The 20,122-nt window shown below is 43.9% G+C and overlaps 1 protein-coding gene across 4 annotated transcripts in view; it reads left to right on the top strand.

Moving 5' to 3' along the window:
- Nucleotides 1–15,090, top strand: part of GNE (glucosamine (UDP-N-acetyl)-2-epimerase/N-acetylmannosamine kinase) — a 69,684-nt gene extending 54,594 nt beyond the window's left edge. For all 4 annotated transcript variants that reach the window (XM_034773428.1, XM_034773429.1, XM_034773431.1 and 1 more), the window contains exons 8-12: nucleotides 1,091–1,220; nucleotides 9,695–9,916; nucleotides 10,998–11,180; nucleotides 11,420–11,536; nucleotides 14,050–15,090. In XM_034773428.1, coding sequence (XP_034629319.1) covers nucleotides 1,091–1,220; nucleotides 9,695–9,916; nucleotides 10,998–11,180; nucleotides 11,420–11,536; nucleotides 14,050–14,285 — 888 coding nt within the window. In that variant the 3' untranslated portion in view covers nucleotides 14,286–15,090. The remainder of the gene's footprint in view (nucleotides 1–1,090; nucleotides 1,221–9,694; nucleotides 9,917–10,997; nucleotides 11,181–11,419; nucleotides 11,537–14,049) is intronic.
- The last annotated feature ends 5,032 nt before the right edge of the window (nucleotides 15,091–20,122 follow it).

Here is a 20,122-nt window from a genome sequence, read left to right as displayed (position 1 = left end):
GGGCTCCCCGAGCGCTACCGGCTTCACGGTTTGCCGGGGAGCCCTTTTCGCGTGGCTGGGAGTGCGAGGGAGGAGGGGGTGGGGTTGGCGCGGGGAAGGGGCGGAGTTGGGGGGGGGGCTGGGTGGGAAATGGGCGGGGCCAGGGCCCCGTGGAGGGTCCTCTTTTTTTATTTGTTAAATATGGTAACCCTACACAGGATGTGCTTTGTGACAGAGATAACATCACCAGGGCATACCTTCACTTTGAAATGTATTCACTTCTTAGTGTTTGATCTTGCAAGCTTAACATTGCATTAACTTTCGTTTTCCCCCCGTATCCACACATAATGAATGCTTCCATTGTTTTATGAGTGTTAGGTTATAAAAATCCTCCCCTCCGTCATCCCCCACACAAACAGACGTCAGAGATTACATTACTGCAAAAAAAGTTTCAAAGACTGATATTCAGAGTCAGCATTGCTGTGTAAGAAACAATATTTATAACAGATGACCTTTAAATTCTCTTAACAAGCTTGATAAGACTAATTCCTGCATCTGAATTCCAAGCATGTGTGTCTACTTAAGTTTCCTGTTGCCAGTAAAATAGCAATATTTATGACACCAAACAAACTTGTTTAATTGTATTTAAAACTAAAAAACACTTCCTTTTTAATCCAGCCACTGATCATGAAGCTATTTGAGTTGTCCCTTCCTCCCCTTCAATGCTGGGACAGAGCAAAACCTTCAGCATATCACATTATGGGTTGCTGTTTGCAGCAACTTTATGACAGCCTGTGGCATATTCTGTTGCCAGCTTCAAGGTCCTTGTCTTAGATGTATGTTGTATTTCAGCTTGTAGGGCTTGATTGCAGAAACCAGTGTAGGGCCCCACATGGGTGCAAAGGGCCTGCCCACACAGATAATCTTGCAGGGTCAGGGCCTAAAACTTGTATCCTTTTTTTTCCTTCCCAGTTGGAGGTAGAGCTGTGGCCCTTTGCAAATATACAATTGTTTTTAAAGCTGACGGGTCTGTAATTTAAACAGAAGAGAAGTCATTCATTTTGCAGGGCATTTAAATAAGTGGACAGGCCTGACCGTTTTTCCCTCTTAGGGTGAAATAGTGAAGAAATATACCCAGCTCAATCCTAAAACCTATGAGGACAGAATAGGATTGATTCTCAAGATGTGTATGGAGGCTGCATCAGAAGCTGTAAATCTGAACTGCAGAATTTTGGGAGTGGGTAAGTTAATGAATATTGAATTTTTCTTCCAAGACTTTAAACACTAAATGAGATTGTTCCAGTTGTGTTAAAAAATTGATCCCGGGCATTTTCACAGCTTTTATATTGACAGTTTTATTCCATTATTTAGTGCATATGATAAGGGATGCTTTTTAAATGCATGTGAAAATGAGGGGCTGAAAACACAGCCTAGGGTCAGCCCTCTTTGAGTAGAAACTGGCACAGCTTTGTGGATAGCTTGCACAATGTACCTCAGTCCCAACCTACAACCCCACAGTATTTCCAGAACTGGTCATTTCCTAAGAAGAACTTGTCATTCATGCTGATTTCTGTGGCGTTTGATTCTAGGGCCATGATTCTGAATAGCACTGCCTGGCTGGTGTTGCTAAGGAGATACAGCCCTGAGGGTGGTGGGTGGCAAAAGTATTTTTTAACCTACCTTGACGTGGGGGCCCAGCCCCAGAATTTGAAAAGCGTAAGTTAGAGCAGCCCCTGAAACTGCCACCGCTGACAGACACTTCCTACAGCTGTCTGTGGCGAATAACTTGGGTGCCAAGCCCCTTGTCTCACCAGAGCAGCATAAAGAGGCCAAAACACAGTCCAGAAGGGATGCTTGTGTCCACAGAGCTGGAAGGCAAGATAGTATTTCATTTGCTACTTCAATTACACTGTAGCAGAAACCCATTTTAAATTATTTTGTTTATACTGTAACCGGTCCCAGCTTCATTCTGCTTAATGACTGACTAAAAGCTTTGTTCTGAAACATTTATTTTAGTGGAAAGGATTCTGTTTAACCAGAATATTAGAACCTCATTCCATTTTGGCCAAGACAAGTTTTGCTCTAAAACCTAAATTCTGATTAAATCACATGGTAGAAAAATATTACTGTCAACTCTTGAAAATTTTTATTTGCCATAATGAGCCTGGAAAAACTTCAGTGGTGAGTACATAAAAGCAAAAGAAGCAATGTATACGTGTGTGATCCAGATCCCTGAACTGAAGGATTACAAAAGGGCAATTTATAAATTCTTTATTGCCAGAGAGAACTTTTTTGAGAAAATTCCATCTTAAATTATTATACTACTACATTAAATAATGGAATCTTTCAGAATAATGTCAGTGAACAAAAGGTCCTGTTTGACATCTGATGTTTCATTTGGACTAAAAGTTTTCTGTACTTGGCCTCAGAGAATTAGTTTGTGCTGAAGAATTCACTTTAATATAAAACAGTTGTGAGGAATCATTGAGAAGTCATCATTCTTAAGAAAATAAAATGCTATTTTTCTACACATGACAATCCCAAAGAAAGAGATGTATTTTGTACTTTAGTTCAGAACTTTGTTCTCAGTCATCAAGTTCAAATGAGCCTTGATGTAACTTTGGAGCTGTTGTAATCTGAATGATGATTTTTGTTGTTTTGTCATTTATTACAATAAAATTGGAAATAAAAAAAATTCAAATAACTTGTTAGATGTGACGTGAAATCAAAAAAATTATAGAACACCTGCAAGGATGTTTTTGGGATATTCTGACTTCCATTTAAACAAATGGCAAAGGGACATTAGAGTTACTTTTCAGGTTATGGAGTGCACACTTCTGAGTTCACCTCAGCTATTCAGGTAATAATACATGCCACCCACAGCAGTAAGCTACAAGGCAAGGCCTCTTCTGCTTCTGGTATTGCAAAGTGTTTTCAAAGTTCTTATTAGATCTTCTCTTATAACCTACACAATATAAATATCATCAGTCACTTAAAAAAATAAATGCACAGTGAGCTAATTCCTGCGCAGTTACAGCTGTGTATCCTTCACTGAACTTAACTTGGTTGCATAGATGGTAACTGAGAGCAGAATTCTTTGCAATGTTGGAAAAACAGGACTTACCTGAAAAGTATCTTCCAGCGCTATTTCTGGTCGATGTGATGTCTCCAGCACAATGCCTGCCGGGCAATCACGCCAAGATGGCTGGCCATTTGCGAACATGAAAAATGGTAACTTGTTGAAATGCCCTAAAGGGAATCGTAACTTTTTTCAGAACATATTTGTGAATCACCTTTCTGGCAGACACTGTGAACCAAATTCTAGGCTGACTTACTCCCCGTGTACTGGGAGTTCATGTGGATGTAAGTCCATGTAGAATTTACCCCTGTATCTATAACTCCTTATTTTGTACTTAAATACTGCAGTGCAAAAGATCACACATTAAGTGAGACTATCCAAGACACAGCCAGATTCAGCCCTGCTGTTATCTTACTGATGTTTGACATTAGGGATGAATTTGGTCCAGCAGGACAAACGGTAAATAGGTCCAGCACCTCTGGAAGTCTCCTGGCCAAATTCAGCAATGACTTAAAAAGTGGCAAAGTTCCGACGTTGAGTGTAAGGTGGTCAGATATTAGGTGTTAGTGACCAAATGGTGCGACTTGCATGGGTGTGGCGTTCAGTGGGTGTGCAAGAGACGTGTAATTTACATGCTGAAAGGGAGGAGAGATGTTAGAAATAGCATCTTATAAGATAAAAGGGTTAATTTCTCCCATGCTGTGTGCCTTCTCACCCTGCATATCTGTGCAGTGTGTGTGTCAGATGCTACCAGATCAGAGTGGTATTGTGGTACATCCACTTCATTCAGGTGCAAATGATGACCCAAGGTGCAGGGCAGTGGAAAATCAGACTGTGGGCCTGATTCTTCTCTTCCACTTGTGGTTGGCTCTGTGTGTGTGAGAGGCTATTTTATTTTATCTCCTCCTCTTAGTTGCATTTCCTGCTACATTTCCCTTTCCTCCTCCTTGTGCAAGTTGTACTCATTTTGCACAGCTACTGAATATTAACCCAGTGCAAGCTGCACTATGTACACCTATTTTTTTGTGATGAGACTTGCACAGTTGCTTATGTCACTGCTGAATTGGACACAGAATCATAGCTGTAATGCTGAGTTTAGTTGACTTGTCATGTGGCTTTTTGTAACTTTTTTTTATCCTTATTGGACTGATTTTTCAGAGGTGCTCAACAATCAAACCACATGTGAATTTGTAATCCTGGACTGTGGATTTCTGGACGATACCATTTTTGGAGTGTTCTATTTAATCAAAATTAAATAAACCCTTATAATAATAGAAAGCTGTCCTTTCCCCTTTCATCCTACAACTCTCAGTAGAGGGACTGTTGCAAAGGGTAGTGTGGACGCTGATGGAAGTTATATTTTCCCCAAGTAGGAACTATTTAAACAAACCTGTTGGGCCTGATTCTGATGTAACTCCATTGATTTCTGTGGGTCACTCCTGACTTACATAGGGGAGAGATCAAAATCAGGCCCATTAAACTTTTAATTGGCGACTTAAATATTATTAGCTACCAAAGACCCTATTGTCCTTGCACAAATTACCTATCATAGTGAGTTATCTTTGCTCAATATCTGACTAATGACTTTCTGTTGAATGTTACTTTCCTGTACAATGCATGAATTTATACCCGTGACTTAACTCTTAATCCTTGTATTGAGTGGTTCCTGCTGTGTTACGTGTGTGAATGGATTCTGCACTGATTAAATAATGGATTTTCTGTGCCAAGCAAATCTGTTTTCTGAAGCTGCATTCCAGGGTAACCAAGTTAACTGGCTAACATAACCCCAGCAAAATACTAGTCTTAGTGTGAGTTTACAAAACAGGACATCATAAATTAATGCAGGTGCTAAACATCATTACAATTTAACAATATAAAAATTTTGCATACTGCAGCTACTTAAAATGTTACTAGCTGTTGAATTCATTGCGTATAACACTTGGCTGTTTTGGGAGTATGGTTACATATTCTGCTGTATGCATTGTACTGTGGTGAAGAAAATGTAAGTAGTAGTTTGAAAATTTTTGTAGCTTTCAAGCAATTTCTTCTGCATATCTGCATGCTGTAACAAGACATGTTCCCTCTAATTGGGTAGTTTTAGATAAGCATTTTTGTTGGCTTTCTACTACACCCAGCGCCAGTCTGTCTCTGCTGGATATGTTGGAAATCAATAATAACCTTGGCCATAAAGTATGCCTTCTCTCAGCTAAAGTCCTCTTTCATGCATAATGGGGAACATTTATATTTGGCCTTATGACCAAGTTTCAACCAGTTGGATTTGATTTAAAAAACCCACACACCATATATATATAGTGGTGGGAACCAGGTGATAAATGGATGCATGATTTTTTTCCCTATCCATTTGACTGCCTCACCTGCACTCTGCCCACTATTCCACCACTGGCAGGACTATTTTATTATTTCATTACATTACAGTCCCAACTAGCCTGCCTAATCAGTGTTAGGGCCCCATTGAACGAGGTGCCATACCTTCCAAATCTCTGAGCAGCTCCAAGCAACTTCTTTTTTTAGTATAACAGAATACCTTTGCAGAGATATGTTTCTGCCTTCCCTTGACAGAAAAGTTGAATTTCTCCCTCAGTTACACTAGTCTAAGGACCGGGGTCATCAGGAAGTATTCAGCTGTGCACCAGTGATAGGTTCATGATCCAGTACTTTGTAACATATCAGAGCTAACAGTGGGAGCTTTATTTCATTAGGAAGATTAAAAAAAACGAACTCCATTTTCCAGTAAGATGTCAGATGTTGAAATCCAGATACTGTGATCTATGGAAGTAAAAATGCAAATTTAAGTAATTTTAGAGCTTTCTGTCTTAATTATAATTATCCTGTACATCCAAAGTCTGGGGTGTGAAATAAGAGGAATAATTTTTAAAAAATTAACCATCAAGCACTTCTAAAATAATTTTTCTGTAAAACGTGGCATATTCCAAACCCATGATTAGTGGTATAAACGTTTATTTGCACTCGTTAAGGCTGACCTGTATAACTCACTCTTGTCATTGCCACTCATGAGGAATGCAGCTATTCCAAACTCATGCTGATATCACCTTTATATCATGCCACACCCTCATGCGTTCTCTGTATAAAAGCAGTGACCAAAATGTTTATACTTGCGTATCTTAAGCTAGTCACCCTAGTATTTATTTAGACACCTCAGTTAGTGGACCCACTTTCCGAGGTGCTTTGCACTCACATTCCCACTGACTTCAGGAGTTTTCATCTGAGTATAACCATTGTCTTCTCAATATAAACTTGACTAATAACTGTTTACTCTGTGTATTATTCTCCAGGACAAGTCCCATTCAGACAAGTACTTCGATACTTTACTATCCAAGTTCCACTGTTTCGCTTTCATTCATCCTAAATGTATGTTTATCCACTTTCAGCAGATTTTACTGATCGTAGAATCGTAGGACTGGAAGGGAACTCGAGGTTATCTAGTCCAGTCCCCTGCACTCATGGCAGGACTAAGTACTATCTAAACCATCCCTGACAGGGGTTTGTCTAACCTGCTCTTAAAAGTCTTCTATGATGGAGATTCCACAACCTCCACTGGAAAAAATTCCCTAGGCTTAACCACCCTGACAATTAGGAAGTTTTTTCTTATGTCCAACCTAAACCTCCCTTGCTGCAATTTTAGCCCATTATTTCTGGTCCTATCCTCAGAGGTTAAGGAGAACAATTTTTCTCCCTCCTCCTTGTAACAACCTTTTATATACTTGAAAACAGTTATCACGTCCTCTCTGTCTTCTCTTCTGCAGACTAAACAAACCTAATTTTTTCAGTCTTCCCTCATAGGTCATGTTTTCTAGACTTTTAATCATTTTTGTTGCTCTTCTCTGGACTTTCTCCAGTTTGTTCACATCTTTCCTGAATGTAGTGACCAGAACTGGACACAATACTCCAGTTGAGGCCTAATCAGCGCAGCGTAGAGTGGAATAATTTTTTGTCATGTCTTGCTTACAACACTCTCCATAGTACATCCCAAAACTATGTTTGCTTTTTTTTTGCAGTAGTGTTATACTCTTGACTCATATTTAGCTTGTGATCCACTCTGACCCCCAGATCCCTTTCTGCAGTACTCCTTCCTAGGCAGTCATTTCTCATTTTTTATGTGTGCAACAGATTGTTCCTTCCTGGATGGAGTACTTTGCATTTGTCCTTATTGAATTTCATCCTATTGACTTCAGACCATTTCTCCAGTTTGTCCAGATCATTTTGAATTTTAATACTATTCTCCAAAGCACTTGCAAGCCCTCCCAGTTTGGTGTCGTCCACACACTTAATAAGTGTACTCTGTATGCCATTATCTAAATCATTGATGAAGATATTGAACAGAACCAGAACTGATCCCTGCGGGACCCCACTCGTTATGGCCTTCCAACTTGACTGTGAACCACTGATAACTACTCTCTGGGAACGGTTTTTCCAACCAGTTTTGCACCCACCTTATAGTAGTTCCATCAAGGTTGTATTTCTCTAGTTTGTTTATGAGAAGGTCATGTGAGAAGTATCAAAAGCTTTACTAAAGTCAAGATATACCACAGCTACCACTTCTCCCCTATCCACAAGGCTTGTTATCCTGTCAAAGAAAGCTATCAGGTTGCTTTGACATAATTTGTTCTTGACAAATCCATGTTGACTGTTACTTATCACCTTATTATCTTCTAGGTGTTTGCAAATTGATTGCTTAATTATTTGCTCTATTATCTTTGTGGGTACAGAAGTTAAGCTGACTGATCTGTAATTCCCCGGGTTGTCCTTATTTCCCTTTTTATAGATTTGCCCTTTTCCAGTCTTCTGGAATCTCTCCCGTCTTCCATGACTTTTCGAAGATAATTGCTAATGGCTCAGATATCTCCTCAGTCACCTCCTTGAATTTCATCAGGGCCTGGTGACTTGAAGACATCTAACTTGTCTAAGACTTTGTCTACATTACCACTTTTGTTGGTAAAACTTCTGTCTGTCAGGATCGTGAAAAAAACACCCCCCGACTTATATAAGTTTCACCAGCACAAGTGCTGGTGTGGACAGCGCTATGTCGGCAGGAGAGGCTTTCCTGCCGACATAGCTAACACTGCTCATTGGGCGTGATTTAATTATGCTGGCAGGAGAGCTGTTACATGGGAGACCTTAACAGCGGCCTAGCGGTAGTGGTAAAGCTGGGTTGCTGCAAGGTCCGTAATATACACATAGCCTAAATAATTTTTAACTTGTTCTTTCCCTAGTTTAGTCTCTGATCCTATCTCATTTTCACTGGCATTCACTACATTAGACATCCAGTCGCTACTAACCTTTTTGGTGAAAACTGAAACAAAAAAAGTCATTTAGCGCTTCTGCCATTTCCACATTTTCTGTTATTGTCCCCCCCACCAACCCCCAAATTGAGTAACGGGCTTACCCTCTCCTTCGTCTTCCTCTTGCTTCTCATGTGTTTGTGGAATGTTTTCTTGTTACCCTTTATGTCTCTAGCTAGTTGAATCTTGTTTTGTGTCTTGGCCTTTCTTATTTTGTCCCTACATACTTGTGTTATTTGTTTATATTCATCCTTTGTAATTTGACCTCGTTTCCACTTTTTGTAGGTCTCTTTTTAGTTTCAGATCATTGACGATCTCCTGGTTAAGCCAGGGTGGTCTCTTGCCATTCTTTCCTTCGCAGTGGGATAGTTTGCTCTTAATAATGTCTCTTTGAAAAACTGCCAACTCTCTGGAATTGTTTTTTCCCCCTAGACATACTTCCCCTGGGATCTTTCCTACCAACTCCCTGAGTTTGCTAAAGTCTGACTTCTTGAAATCCATTATCTTTATTGTGCTGTTTTCCCTCCTACCATTCCTTAGAATCATGAACTCAACCATTTCATAGTCTTTCACCTAAGCTGCCTTCCACTTCCAAATTCTCAGCCATTTCCTTCCTGTTTGTCAAAATCAAATCTAGAACAGCCTCTCCCCTCGCAACTTTCTCCACCTTCTGAAATAAAAAATTGTCTACAATACATTCCAAGAACTTGTGGGATAATCTGTGCCCTGAATTGCTGTGTTTCCATCAGATGTCTGAGTAGTTGAAGTCACCCATCACCACCAAGTCCCATGTTTTGGATTATTTTGTTAGTTGTTTAAAAAAAGACTCATCCACCTCTTCTTCCTGGTTAGATGGTCTGTAGTAGACCCCCTATAATGACATCACTCTTGTTTTTTACCCCTTTTATCCTTACCCAGAGACTTCAACGAGTCTGGGTTGCTTGACACTTATTTAAGATGGACAACTCCTTGGTATTATACAGGTTTTTTTTTTTATATACGGCTAAGAAGAGGCACAGAAGGGTTAAGCAACTTACCCAACACCGCCTAAAATAAGAAATTGAATTTTCAGCTGGTTAGCTGGGACACTGAGCACATATTGATAAGGATGCTAGAATTCTGTTAGTTCTCGTTTCATATCATAACTGATGTAATATATTGCAAGTGAGGCTTAGGACTGTTTTTGTTTAGATTCAGAAATATATCATTTAGTGTTAAAAATAAAAATCCTTTTCTTCACAAGGAGCAAATAAATTGTAGTTCCAGAGTTAGTTAGCCTTAGCCTTGATTTTTCTCTCGTGTGTTTTGGGCTCAGGTATTTCTACAGGTGGACGGGTGAATCCCCGAGAAGGAATCGTGCTTCATTCCACAAAGCTCATTCAGGAGTGGAGTTCTGTTGATCTGAGGACCCCGATATCTGATGCTCTGCACTTGCCAGTCTGGGTGGACAATGATGGCAACTGTGCTGCTCTGGCAGAGAGGAAATTTGGGCATGGAAAAGGAGTGGAAAATTTTGTAACGCTAATCACTGGTACAGGTAAATGTGAACACAGAAATCAAAGCACTGAATTCCTGCTGTCTTTATGTCACAAAACAGTTGCATTAGTGGGGACTGTCCTCCAGTTCCAACACTGTAATATAATTCCCTTCCAGCTGCAGAAAATGTAGGTCCGATCTGGAGCTGTATGTAGTAGCTAAATGAGGAGCTCAGCTTGGCACATCATCCTAGTAGCACATTGTGTCACTTTGATGGTGGGTCTGACATACTTGTTTGATTAAAAAGATATGGACCATTTACATGGGTGTCAATCACCTCAGCTGAAGAATCCTCACTTGTTAAAAACAACAACAACAACAACAACAAAAAACCCAACCCAAACCATACTTGCATATGCATGGCTAGTATGTCTCTGCTAGTGTAGACTAGATGTTAAAAGACATAATCTGGGCTGATCTTGAGCTGAGGAACCTGACTTCACACATCCAATATCACCACCGCTGCATTGCGACATCCAGGCCTGCCCACTGCCATCCGAAATAGCAAGGGAAGAATGCGAATGAATAATAAACAATAGTTTGTAATGCAAACCACAATTCTATACTAGATCTAGGACAAGAATTCTAGATGCACCACATCTGAAGGATGTGATTGACTTCTGCTGTTTTACTTTTAGTATTTACAAGTTTTGATAAGATTTTGCTTCTTAAGCATGAATTAAATATTTGTTTCGTGCATCAAGAATTTAGGACTACTATGACAGGAGTTATGAACTCGCAGGCTGAGACATAATGTCTACATGTGCCCCTCAATAACCCTCTTTGACTAAATATCTCATGAATAAATTATATCATGACATGACCAATGAACTATGCATTATAGGTGTAAGTTCACCTTACCATCTAGGGGCTGGGGAGGCTTATGCATTTACTTGCACCAAGTGCATTAAGCAGAGAAGAGATTTGTAATGACTACTCCTTTATTTGGTCCTAATACAGTGATGCACAGATACATGTATTTAACTCCTTCCCTTTTAAGATAAGGACATGTAAGTGCCCTGCTGAATCAAGGCCATTATGTGACTGTTCTTTTACTGTCAGAAATTTGTATATGCTTATAGGAATTGGAGGTGGAATCATTCATCAACATGAATTGATCCATGGAAGTTCCTTTTGTGCTGCTGAACTTGGACACATTGTGGTGTCTCTAGAAGGACCAGAGTGCCTGTGTGGGAGCCATGGATGTATAGAAGCATATGCCTCTGGAATAGCCTTGCAGAGAGAAGCTAAAAAACTACATGATGGTAGGTGTATTTTTTACCCTCTTTTTAATGTAATTGTTCAATCTTCTATAATGCAGTTGGCAAATGCAAAGAGCGTCCAGCCTAAAATGGCATTTTAGGCATGCCACTGGGGCAGCCTTAAAAGTTACCTTCCTTTTTACAGTTCAGTAACATAGATTCACACACTCTGTTGTATCCTTAGTCCAACTGCAGATTTGTTATTAACGTTTCCCTCCGGGCTTTCTCTTCACTCCAAACAGAGGATCTATTGTTAGTGGGCGGAATGTCAGTGAAGACGGAAGAGACCATTAGTGCTGTGCATCTCATTCAGGCAGCTAAACTTGGGAATGCAAAGGCTGACAGCATTCTCAGAACAGGTAAGAACCTAGACCTAGGGTGGGAAGCCCACTTAGAACAAGAGAGAAATTCCCAGAGCTGTAGAATTGGTATTTCACCACAGCAGGACCAAATCCTCAGCGCAGCTGTGATGGTTTCTACAGAACTACACTTGAGTGAGGGATCTGGCCCCTTAGGCGTGGCACTCATGGATAGGAGCGGTACCAATGACTAATGGGGAATTGTGAAGAGAATGGGCTAATGATCCTGTCCTGTCTCCAACAAACTGTATTCTGGGACCGTGTTAGAGACTTGGTTAAACGGATTACAGATTGCATGGTCATGGGACCCTTCGCTATTTCTTTTGGGATTTCCTGCTCCAGGGGATTAGAATATTAAAACATCATGCTTTTCCTTTTCTTGTGGCAAGCAAAATAGCTCTGGCTTCACACTGAAAAAAAGGTCAGGTTCTGATAATTCAGTATTGGTATGGGAAATTATGGGACACTTCAGTGATGGGCCAATAAATATATATGCTAGGCAGCCAAAATGAAATGGTTTCTATGAAGCGTTGTTCCAGTTTATACAATACTTTACAATGCACAGTTTTTCTGAGTTTTCAAAGAAGCATTAAATATAACCAGTTTCCTTACAGGTTTCAGAGTAGCAGCCGTGTTAGTCTGTATCCGCAAAAAGAACAGGAGTACTTGTGGCACCTTAGAGACTAACAAATTTATTTGACCATAAGCTTTCGTGGGCTACAGCCCACCTCATCGGATGCATAGACTGGAACATACAGCAAGAAGATATTTAAGAAGTTTCCTTACGTGTAACCAATATAGCAGAAGGAGGTAGAATAGCATTTTCTTTCCTTTGTTTCCCCAAGCACAGCAATATCTGTTGACTTACCTGTCGACTTACCTGTCTCATCTATATCATGGTATAACGTTACCTGGCTATAAACCATTGAATTTTTCTTTTACTCTCGAAAGAAAAGAGGATGATGAGCCCAAGTGTCCCAGCTAACTGTCCTAGTATTATACACTAATACTTTCTCTCAAGAAAAGGAATACATTCTGTTGTAATTCTTGTGTTCTGGGCAGAAAATCATAAATGTCTCCCATATGGAATTAAAAGCTTTCCTGACCACAGTATTAATTACGCCTGAGGGAATTCTGCACCAAAAAAGTTAAAAATTCTGCTCACAATATTTTTTAAATTCTGCAAATTTCATTTTGTCAATAAATAAATGTGGAGGCTCCAGATGGCAGGGGGGAGCACAGGCCACTGGCTGCACAGAGGTGGGAGATCACCCTGCAGGGCCCCCTCCCCCACCTCCTTGGAACATGAACTTGGCAGTGAGATTGCACCTGACTCTGAGACAGCGCAAGGGCCGGGCCTGCCCCAGAAACACCCCGGGGCCCTGCCCCTCCATGCCTGGCACTCCAGTATCCAAGTGTGGAGGGGCTTAGTATGGGGAGATCCAGATGTGGGGTGAGAGGATTCTGTGTGGCCCAATCTCAATGCACAGGGGCTCATTGGGGTGTTCCGGGTGCAGGGGCAATGGGACGCTGCAGTGGGGTCCAGGTGAAGGTGGTTGGGGCTCAACAGGTTTGGTCTAAGTCTGGGTGTAAGGGGCTCAGTGGGGGTTGGGTGCTGGGGGAGTAGGGCTTAGTGGGGTTTGGGTCCAGGTACTGCTGTTTGGGGCTCAGTGTGGTGGGGGTTTGGGTGCAGGGGGCTCGTCAGGGTGTGTGGGGTGGTCTGGGTGCAAGGGTGAGGGTCCTGATGCAAGGGGTGAGGCTTGGTGGGATGGGGGTTCAGGTGTAGGGTGACCAGATAGCAAGTGTGAAAAATTGGGACAGGGGGTGAGAGGTAATAGGCGCCTATATAAGAAAAAGCCCCAAATATCAGGACTGTCCCTATAAAATCGGGAGATCTGGTCATCTTATGTAGGGGACTCATGGGGGGGTGTCTTGCTGCAGAGGAGGTGATGCTCGTCAGGGAGGTCTGGGTATGGGGGGGTCTGGATGCACCAGAGTTGGGCGGACCAGGGAACAGCTCCCCATACAGTGACCCCTCCCACTGTGGCTGAGAAGCGATGGGGGCGGGAAGCATGGGTGGGGTGTGTGGAGCGTCCTGTAGCCTGGAGAGGTTTCTGGGGGTGGGTCCTTGCAGGGAAAGAGGAGTTGAGACTGGCCCAGCATAGGAGCCACCTGCCAAGGTGTCCCTAGCCCTGCCCCTGTCCCCCGCTCCCTCCCCCACAGTGATTTACCTCTCCAACAGCTGCTCCGGGCGCCCAAAACAACATGACCGCACTGCTGGAGAGAGGTACGTGACTGCTCCTGCAGTTTCCCATTGCTTCCCTGTCAGAAAGTCATTTTTCTGCGGGGAAGCAAAGAAATCTGTGGGGGACATAAATTCTGTGCACGTGCAGTGGCGCAGATTCCCCCAGGAGTAATTAATGTGTTTAGAGACACTAGGTCAGACCCTGATGTTCAGATTCTTCTGTGATATTGTCTTTTTGCTGTAATGGCTCTTTCCTTTGTTTTCACAGCTGGGACAGCTCTAGGCCTTGGAGTGGTGAATATCCTGCACACCATGAACCCCTCTCTAGTGATCCTTTCTGGAGTTTTAGCAGGCCATTACGTTAACATCGTCAAAGACGTGATCCGTCGGCAGGCTTTGTTCTCTGCTGAGACAGTGGATGTAGTTGTCTCAAATCTGGCGGACCCTGCTCTGCTTGGAGCTGCTAGCCTGGTGCTAGATTACAGTACACGCCGAATATACTAGGTACCTGGGGAAGTTCCAGAAATGGACAGTCCAGCTGTATAACTGTTCTGGGGGGCGGGGGAAATACTTTGCCCAGAGTATTTCCTGCTGATCATCAGCTTTATCTTCTGTAGTAAAGCAGACTAGTGTTTTAGGTAGTTAGTTACTACTTCAGTATTTCCTTATTGTAGTAATACCTCTTTGTATTTTTTTCTACATTTTAGCCAAGTTCAGATGAAGTAATGTGCATTTCCATTTTTTTGTTCACCTCTGTAGCTTGGGAGCTCAGGTGTTGCTTAAGCGATGCTAGAAAGACTTATCCATAAGCACATTCCAGTGTTCTCCCGGGATATATTTGGTGAGGTGTGACAAGTTCTAGACAACACTTGGGAACCTTGGTCCTGTCTCATAACTCTGTGAAACTAGAAAAGCCTGCAAACAAGTACAGCTTTGGTCTGACTCAGCTTTGAATTTCCTCACGCACAAGTGGATGTGCTGCAATCCTAACCCGTAGGGCGTTAGGGTGACCAGATGTCCCGATTTTAGAGGGACAGTCACGATTTTGGGGTCTTTTTCTTATATAGGCTCCTATTACCCCCCAACCCCTGTCCCGATTTTTCCTATGGGTTAGGATTTGCTGTCTGGTCACCCTATAGGGCGTCATCCCGCTGGGTGGAAACAACACAGAGGTTGCCTCTCAAGAGATAACCCTGGCAGCCAGAGCTCCTCTCAGAGAAGGATTCTTTTTGTTGTTATTTATTTGTATTGTTGGTGCCGAGGGGTCCCAGTCAGGGATCAGGGCCCCGTTTGTGCAAAAGGAAAGACTGTCCCTAAGCTTACACGATGCAACCTGTGGCCAGAAAAACGGGGGAGTGTGGGAGCAAGGTAGCAGAGTGTCATCTGTGCCTCCTCAGCAATTGCTTTTGGCAGTGACCAGCAGTGAGTTATTTTAATTTGACCTGTTCCACTAATGTGGATGGAGGTTGGGGCGGATTTCAGTTTCTCCGGGTTGCTGGTCTGCCACAGCATGAGTCTGTCCCGTGTTAGCATGCCAGGATTATTCACGCCTTTCGGCTGGACTACAGCAGTGCAATAGCCCTGGGCATGAAGCCATCAGCACTCAGGAAACTCCAGCTGGTACAGAACACTGCAGCCCATCTCCCTGGAAACCCAGGCTACCCACAAGCACATCAGCCCTGCCCTCTGCTTTAAACCAGCTTCCTGGTAGGGAATACTCAATCATGTTCAAGGTTGTGGCCCTTATCTTCAAGGTGCTCCGTGACTTGAGCTCAAGGTGTCTAAAAGATGGCCTAAAGTTCTGGTATGAAGATCATGATTGACAACTGCGCTCCTCTGGCACAATGAAACTATCAAGCTTATCTGAGCAGGAGACACAGCCTTCTCACGAGCCGGCCAGAGACTGGAACAGACTCTACAAGAACTGAGACTATCACAAACCTCCCCACCTTCCGCTCCAAGCATCAGAGACATTTCTTGGACCATGTCTTCTCTAACATAAACATGCACGCACCCCCCCCAACCTATTCCAGTATATCTGTGTGTATGCTAGTATAAAACTTCCAGAACAAAACACACTTCTCCGCATCAAGGGGGTGAGAAAACCGCCATGTGACAGAGGTTAGTCCCCTGGCTTAATGCACTGCTGGAAGGGGTGCAGTCAAGCCCCTAGGAGCCAGGCATGTGACGTGGGCGCTGAACACCAGAGCAAAGAGAACAGTCACTGCCCAGTTAAACATTCAACACAAGAATAAGGCACTGAGCCTTTAGATTCCAACCCAAGCTCAGGTGCGTTGCAGAGGTGCTGAGTTCTGTTCTCTCTCTGACCACCAGTATCTATCCCAGAATGACACCAGACTTGCCCAGTGATGGGCACTGTTCTGTGTGAAGGAAACCATCAAGATTCTACACCTTCTTCCAATGAGACCAAGGTCCTTGCAGGGCTCAGTGTGGCCTCCAAACCTGGTGGGGTTCTTCTTTCCCCCTGCCCTTTTTTTTAATAGCAAGAGGACACTTAGCAGAGGGGGGCGGTGTTGTGCAATTCCCTTGGAGCATCCCCTTGACAAATAGTGGTGCTGTGAACGGGGGAGAAATGGCTGCATGGGAGATCCTGCCTGCTCTTCACCAAAGTCCCGTCTCAGCTGCAGCTTGATAGGCACAGGGGCCTCAGTGGCTTGTAGCTCACTCAGAGCTACAAGCAAGAGGGCTTGGCTTCCACTGAGACTGGGGTAGCCCAGGCTGTTGCAGACCAGAACCTCCATGAAGAACTTGTTCAGAGTAAGGTCCCTCCCAGCATGGGTGGTTTCACTGCCATTACGGAGGCTTGCTGCATATCTAGAGCACCTCGGAACTAAAGCCAAGGAAGGCGCCATGGTGTTTAGTGATTGTATGGGACCCAACAAAGAAAAAACTGGAAGGGGAGGGAGGGTGGATGATAGGGTCAAAACAAGAGCATGGGTTGGGGACACCGAGCAGAGAAGCTTGTGTAGCACCTACCACTGCAAGGAGTCTACAGTGTCAGGGGACACTGCACTGAGCTGTGGGATAGACAGGCTCCACTCACAGAGAACATAGCTGGCAGTGGCATAGCCAGCTCCTAAGTGCAGGGGGAGCAAACCTAAAAAAGGCACCCCTCCCCTTGGCTCCTCCTCTGGCCACACCCCTCGCCTTGGCTCCTCCTCCGGCCACTCCACCCCCCCACTGGAGCCGGCACCCCGGGTCCTGAGCGGAGCCGAGCTGGCGCCGCTGGGTTCCCCCCCTCCAGCTTACCTGCTGCTGCCGGCCTGCCCCTGCTTGTTTTCAGACTTCCCGTGAACATTTGATTCGCGGGAAGCAGGGAGGGGCGGGGGGAGGAGCATTCACGGGAGGAGAGGAGGGGGAAGTGAGCTAGGGGAGGGGTGGACAGCTGCAGGGCCCTTTTAGGCGTGGCCGGCCCTGCTCAGGTGCCACTTTTGAAAAAATGTGCTGAGGGGAAGCGGCTTGTGCTTGCAGCATGGTGTGCACAGATGAGGAGAGGTGGGGAGCTGTGAAGCCCGAACCTCACCAGGAAGAGCCACAGAGGGGGAAGTGTTGGGACTCAGTGAGCCACACCCAGGCCATGTCTGGGCTCATGGCTCCAAGGAGTTGCTGATTTATGAGCCTGGCAGGCCAGGGAAGCCAGTTGGAAAGACAGCACTTACTGCAAGATGGGCCCTCAACCTGGAGCACTGGCCACCCTATCATCCTTAAACCAGCCTTGCAAAAGCACCCTGCAAACACATGGTCCAAGGCACAAAATGGCCTTGCCTGCCCTCTGCCCAATGCTTAGGAATGGGGAAGCTGCCAGGACCATCTGTTCCTGTCCAACTCTCAGGGGCGTGGGAGGTAGGCGTTGCAAGGCTGCTTTAAGCGGTCAGTCAGGCCCTTTGTGTTAGCTTGAGTGTAATTTCTGGGTCCAGTTGTACTAGATGAGGCTGCAGTGTTGGTAGCCTGGGGGGGGGGAGGGGGAAGAGCCCAATGGTGCTCCATAGTGCCACCTGCTGCTGGGCCAGGAATAGCAGCCAAAGGGCTCCTATCTAAGGGGTAGTTATGATGGCAAAAGAGATGATGTTATTTCATAAAAGGGGAGGATAAGGGCTGAAGAAAGGTTTGATCAGACCTGGGATTTATTGACACACACACACACCCCCTCTCCCCACAAAGTTTCTTCCCTTTTGATGAACCTACTGAAGGGGTATTGCTGGGCAGCACTAAGGGATACACACAGTGGCATGCTCATAAAGATCCAACATCTCAAAAGTGCCTAAATCCCATTGATTTCAATACTAGTGAGGGGCCTAGGTGCTTTAGAAAATCCCACCTGCTATCTGGCTCATCAGGAACCTAAATACCTTTAAAAAGCTGGCCCCCAGTGACTTTGGGCACATTCAAAAATGGGACTTAGATGCCTTTGAAACTGTTACTCTCTGTGGTGATTGGGTCCCTAGCACCTCCACTGAGCAGGTTCTATTATGTCAGTGCAGCTCCCTTTAGAAATCACTGATGTTGCACAAAAAAAGTCTCTTCAAGTCAATAATTGGGTGGGGCTTTGCTATAACAAGATGGTTCAATGTCTTAAAGCACTTTCCAATGACTTGCCAATCTAGTATGCCTGAAGTACAGCACATTAGAGGGTATTGTTGCACTTGAATAAAAAACAAAAAAAGGTATAAAGCTCACAACCCTCAGCAAGTAACATGGGGACAAGTTTTCTCTTTGATCTCTTGTGAAATGAGCTGTATGTCATGTCTGTTGCGTAGGATGCTGTGGAGTAGTCTGTGCACTGTGACAGACTAGCTGCATGTGTTGATTGTGTATCTTCATAGAATTTTCAAGCAGTTGCAGGTAAAGTCCTTAGTCAACAATGTTAGAGAACTATTGATGCTACACTCAACTTCTACAAGGAACGTTCCTTTTTTAGACCAGCCCCAGTGTTCTATAGTAAAAATGTGGTAGGAGCGCCTGTGCAAACACAGAAGACAAACATGGCCCTTGTCTAGTTAGAGCTGTTTTAGACAGGTAAGCCCTCTGTAACTTAATTGGTAATGAGAATCTAATTTATTCTCATTAAGGCACCTCCTACAAATGGTAGGAGTATGTACTGGTCCTTGCAGAACATGGTACTTTTACCCCACACTGTTTCTATATAGCAACACCGTTGAAAATGGGTTTAGGATTGCTCACTTATACTGAGCAAGATGAGTGGATTTACTCATTCACACCAGTTATCATCCTACTGCTTATTGTAATTATACTTTAGGTTTCTGGGTACTTGTTAAACTTTTAGTTGTTGGCTGGATAGTTCACATTTCAGTTGTGAAGTTGCATGAACTGGTACTGTGCCAGAGCTGTACTTTGTAACAGACCCATTGCCTGGATATTCAAAATGAAGTTTTAAATGAAAACACATGGACTTTAAAGTTTTTTTTTTTTTTAATTGCTTAATAAAGAGATTAAGCATTAGCCTCTCTTGTGTCTCACTTTTTCTGCTTGCCCCATGAACCTCCCTTCTCCTAACAGAAGGGCATTGGTTGAGCGCACCTGTACTTAGCTACCACCACGACCTAGTTCACTTGCCTTCCAGCTGTTCTACAAGGCAGTGGAAAGAACCAGCACTAGCTTGAGCTCTCAGTAATCACTTCCACATAAGGAAGCGAACATGGTTGGCAGTTGCGGTAGATCCAGACATCCTGGCAGAGACAGAACAGTATGAATGAATCAAGTGTATATGCTTAAGGTGAATGACAGATTCTCCACCCTGCCCCTTTTATCATCTACATTTGGGCACTCTTAGGGAGCAATTGAAAATTTTCTTCCAAAAGGCAAACAAGAGGGACTTGATGCAGTGATAAGCTCTTGCTCTACCTATCACACAAACTAGGGGCACTCAACACAACTGACAAGTGCTTTTCCATAGATCATTATTCTCCCCACCCCCACAGTATCTGCACACTTCAATGTTTAATGCCCTTATCCTACCACCACCCTGGTAAGGTCACCCCCTCACTCCCTTTCCTCAGCCACCCCAGCTGTGCCTACAGGACACAGAAGCATGAAGAACAAGCCTACCAGCCTGCCCTTTCCCTATTGCTGGCAAGCAGCTGTCTCTGAAGGGGCAGGAAGGGAAAATAGGCAGGGGCTTCAATGTTAGATCAGCAGATTGTCTGTGGGCAGCATGGCTCTATAGCTGTACCTTTCCCCCGGAGCTTCCATCTGGCATGGTAGTTAGCCATGAGCCAGGATGGAGCTAATGTTCCCAAATCAGTTTCAACTGGCAATTGCAGGGAGGTTCTTAACTTCTTGAGATTAGAGCCATAGGGGGC

This window comes from Trachemys scripta, chromosome 6 (assembly GCF_013100865.1).
Source record: "Trachemys scripta elegans isolate TJP31775 chromosome 6, CAS_Tse_1.0, whole genome shotgun sequence".
Lineage (NCBI taxonomy): Eukaryota > Metazoa > Chordata > Testudines > Emydidae > Trachemys > Trachemys scripta.
This window is presented reverse-complemented; position numbering and strand designations above follow the sequence as displayed.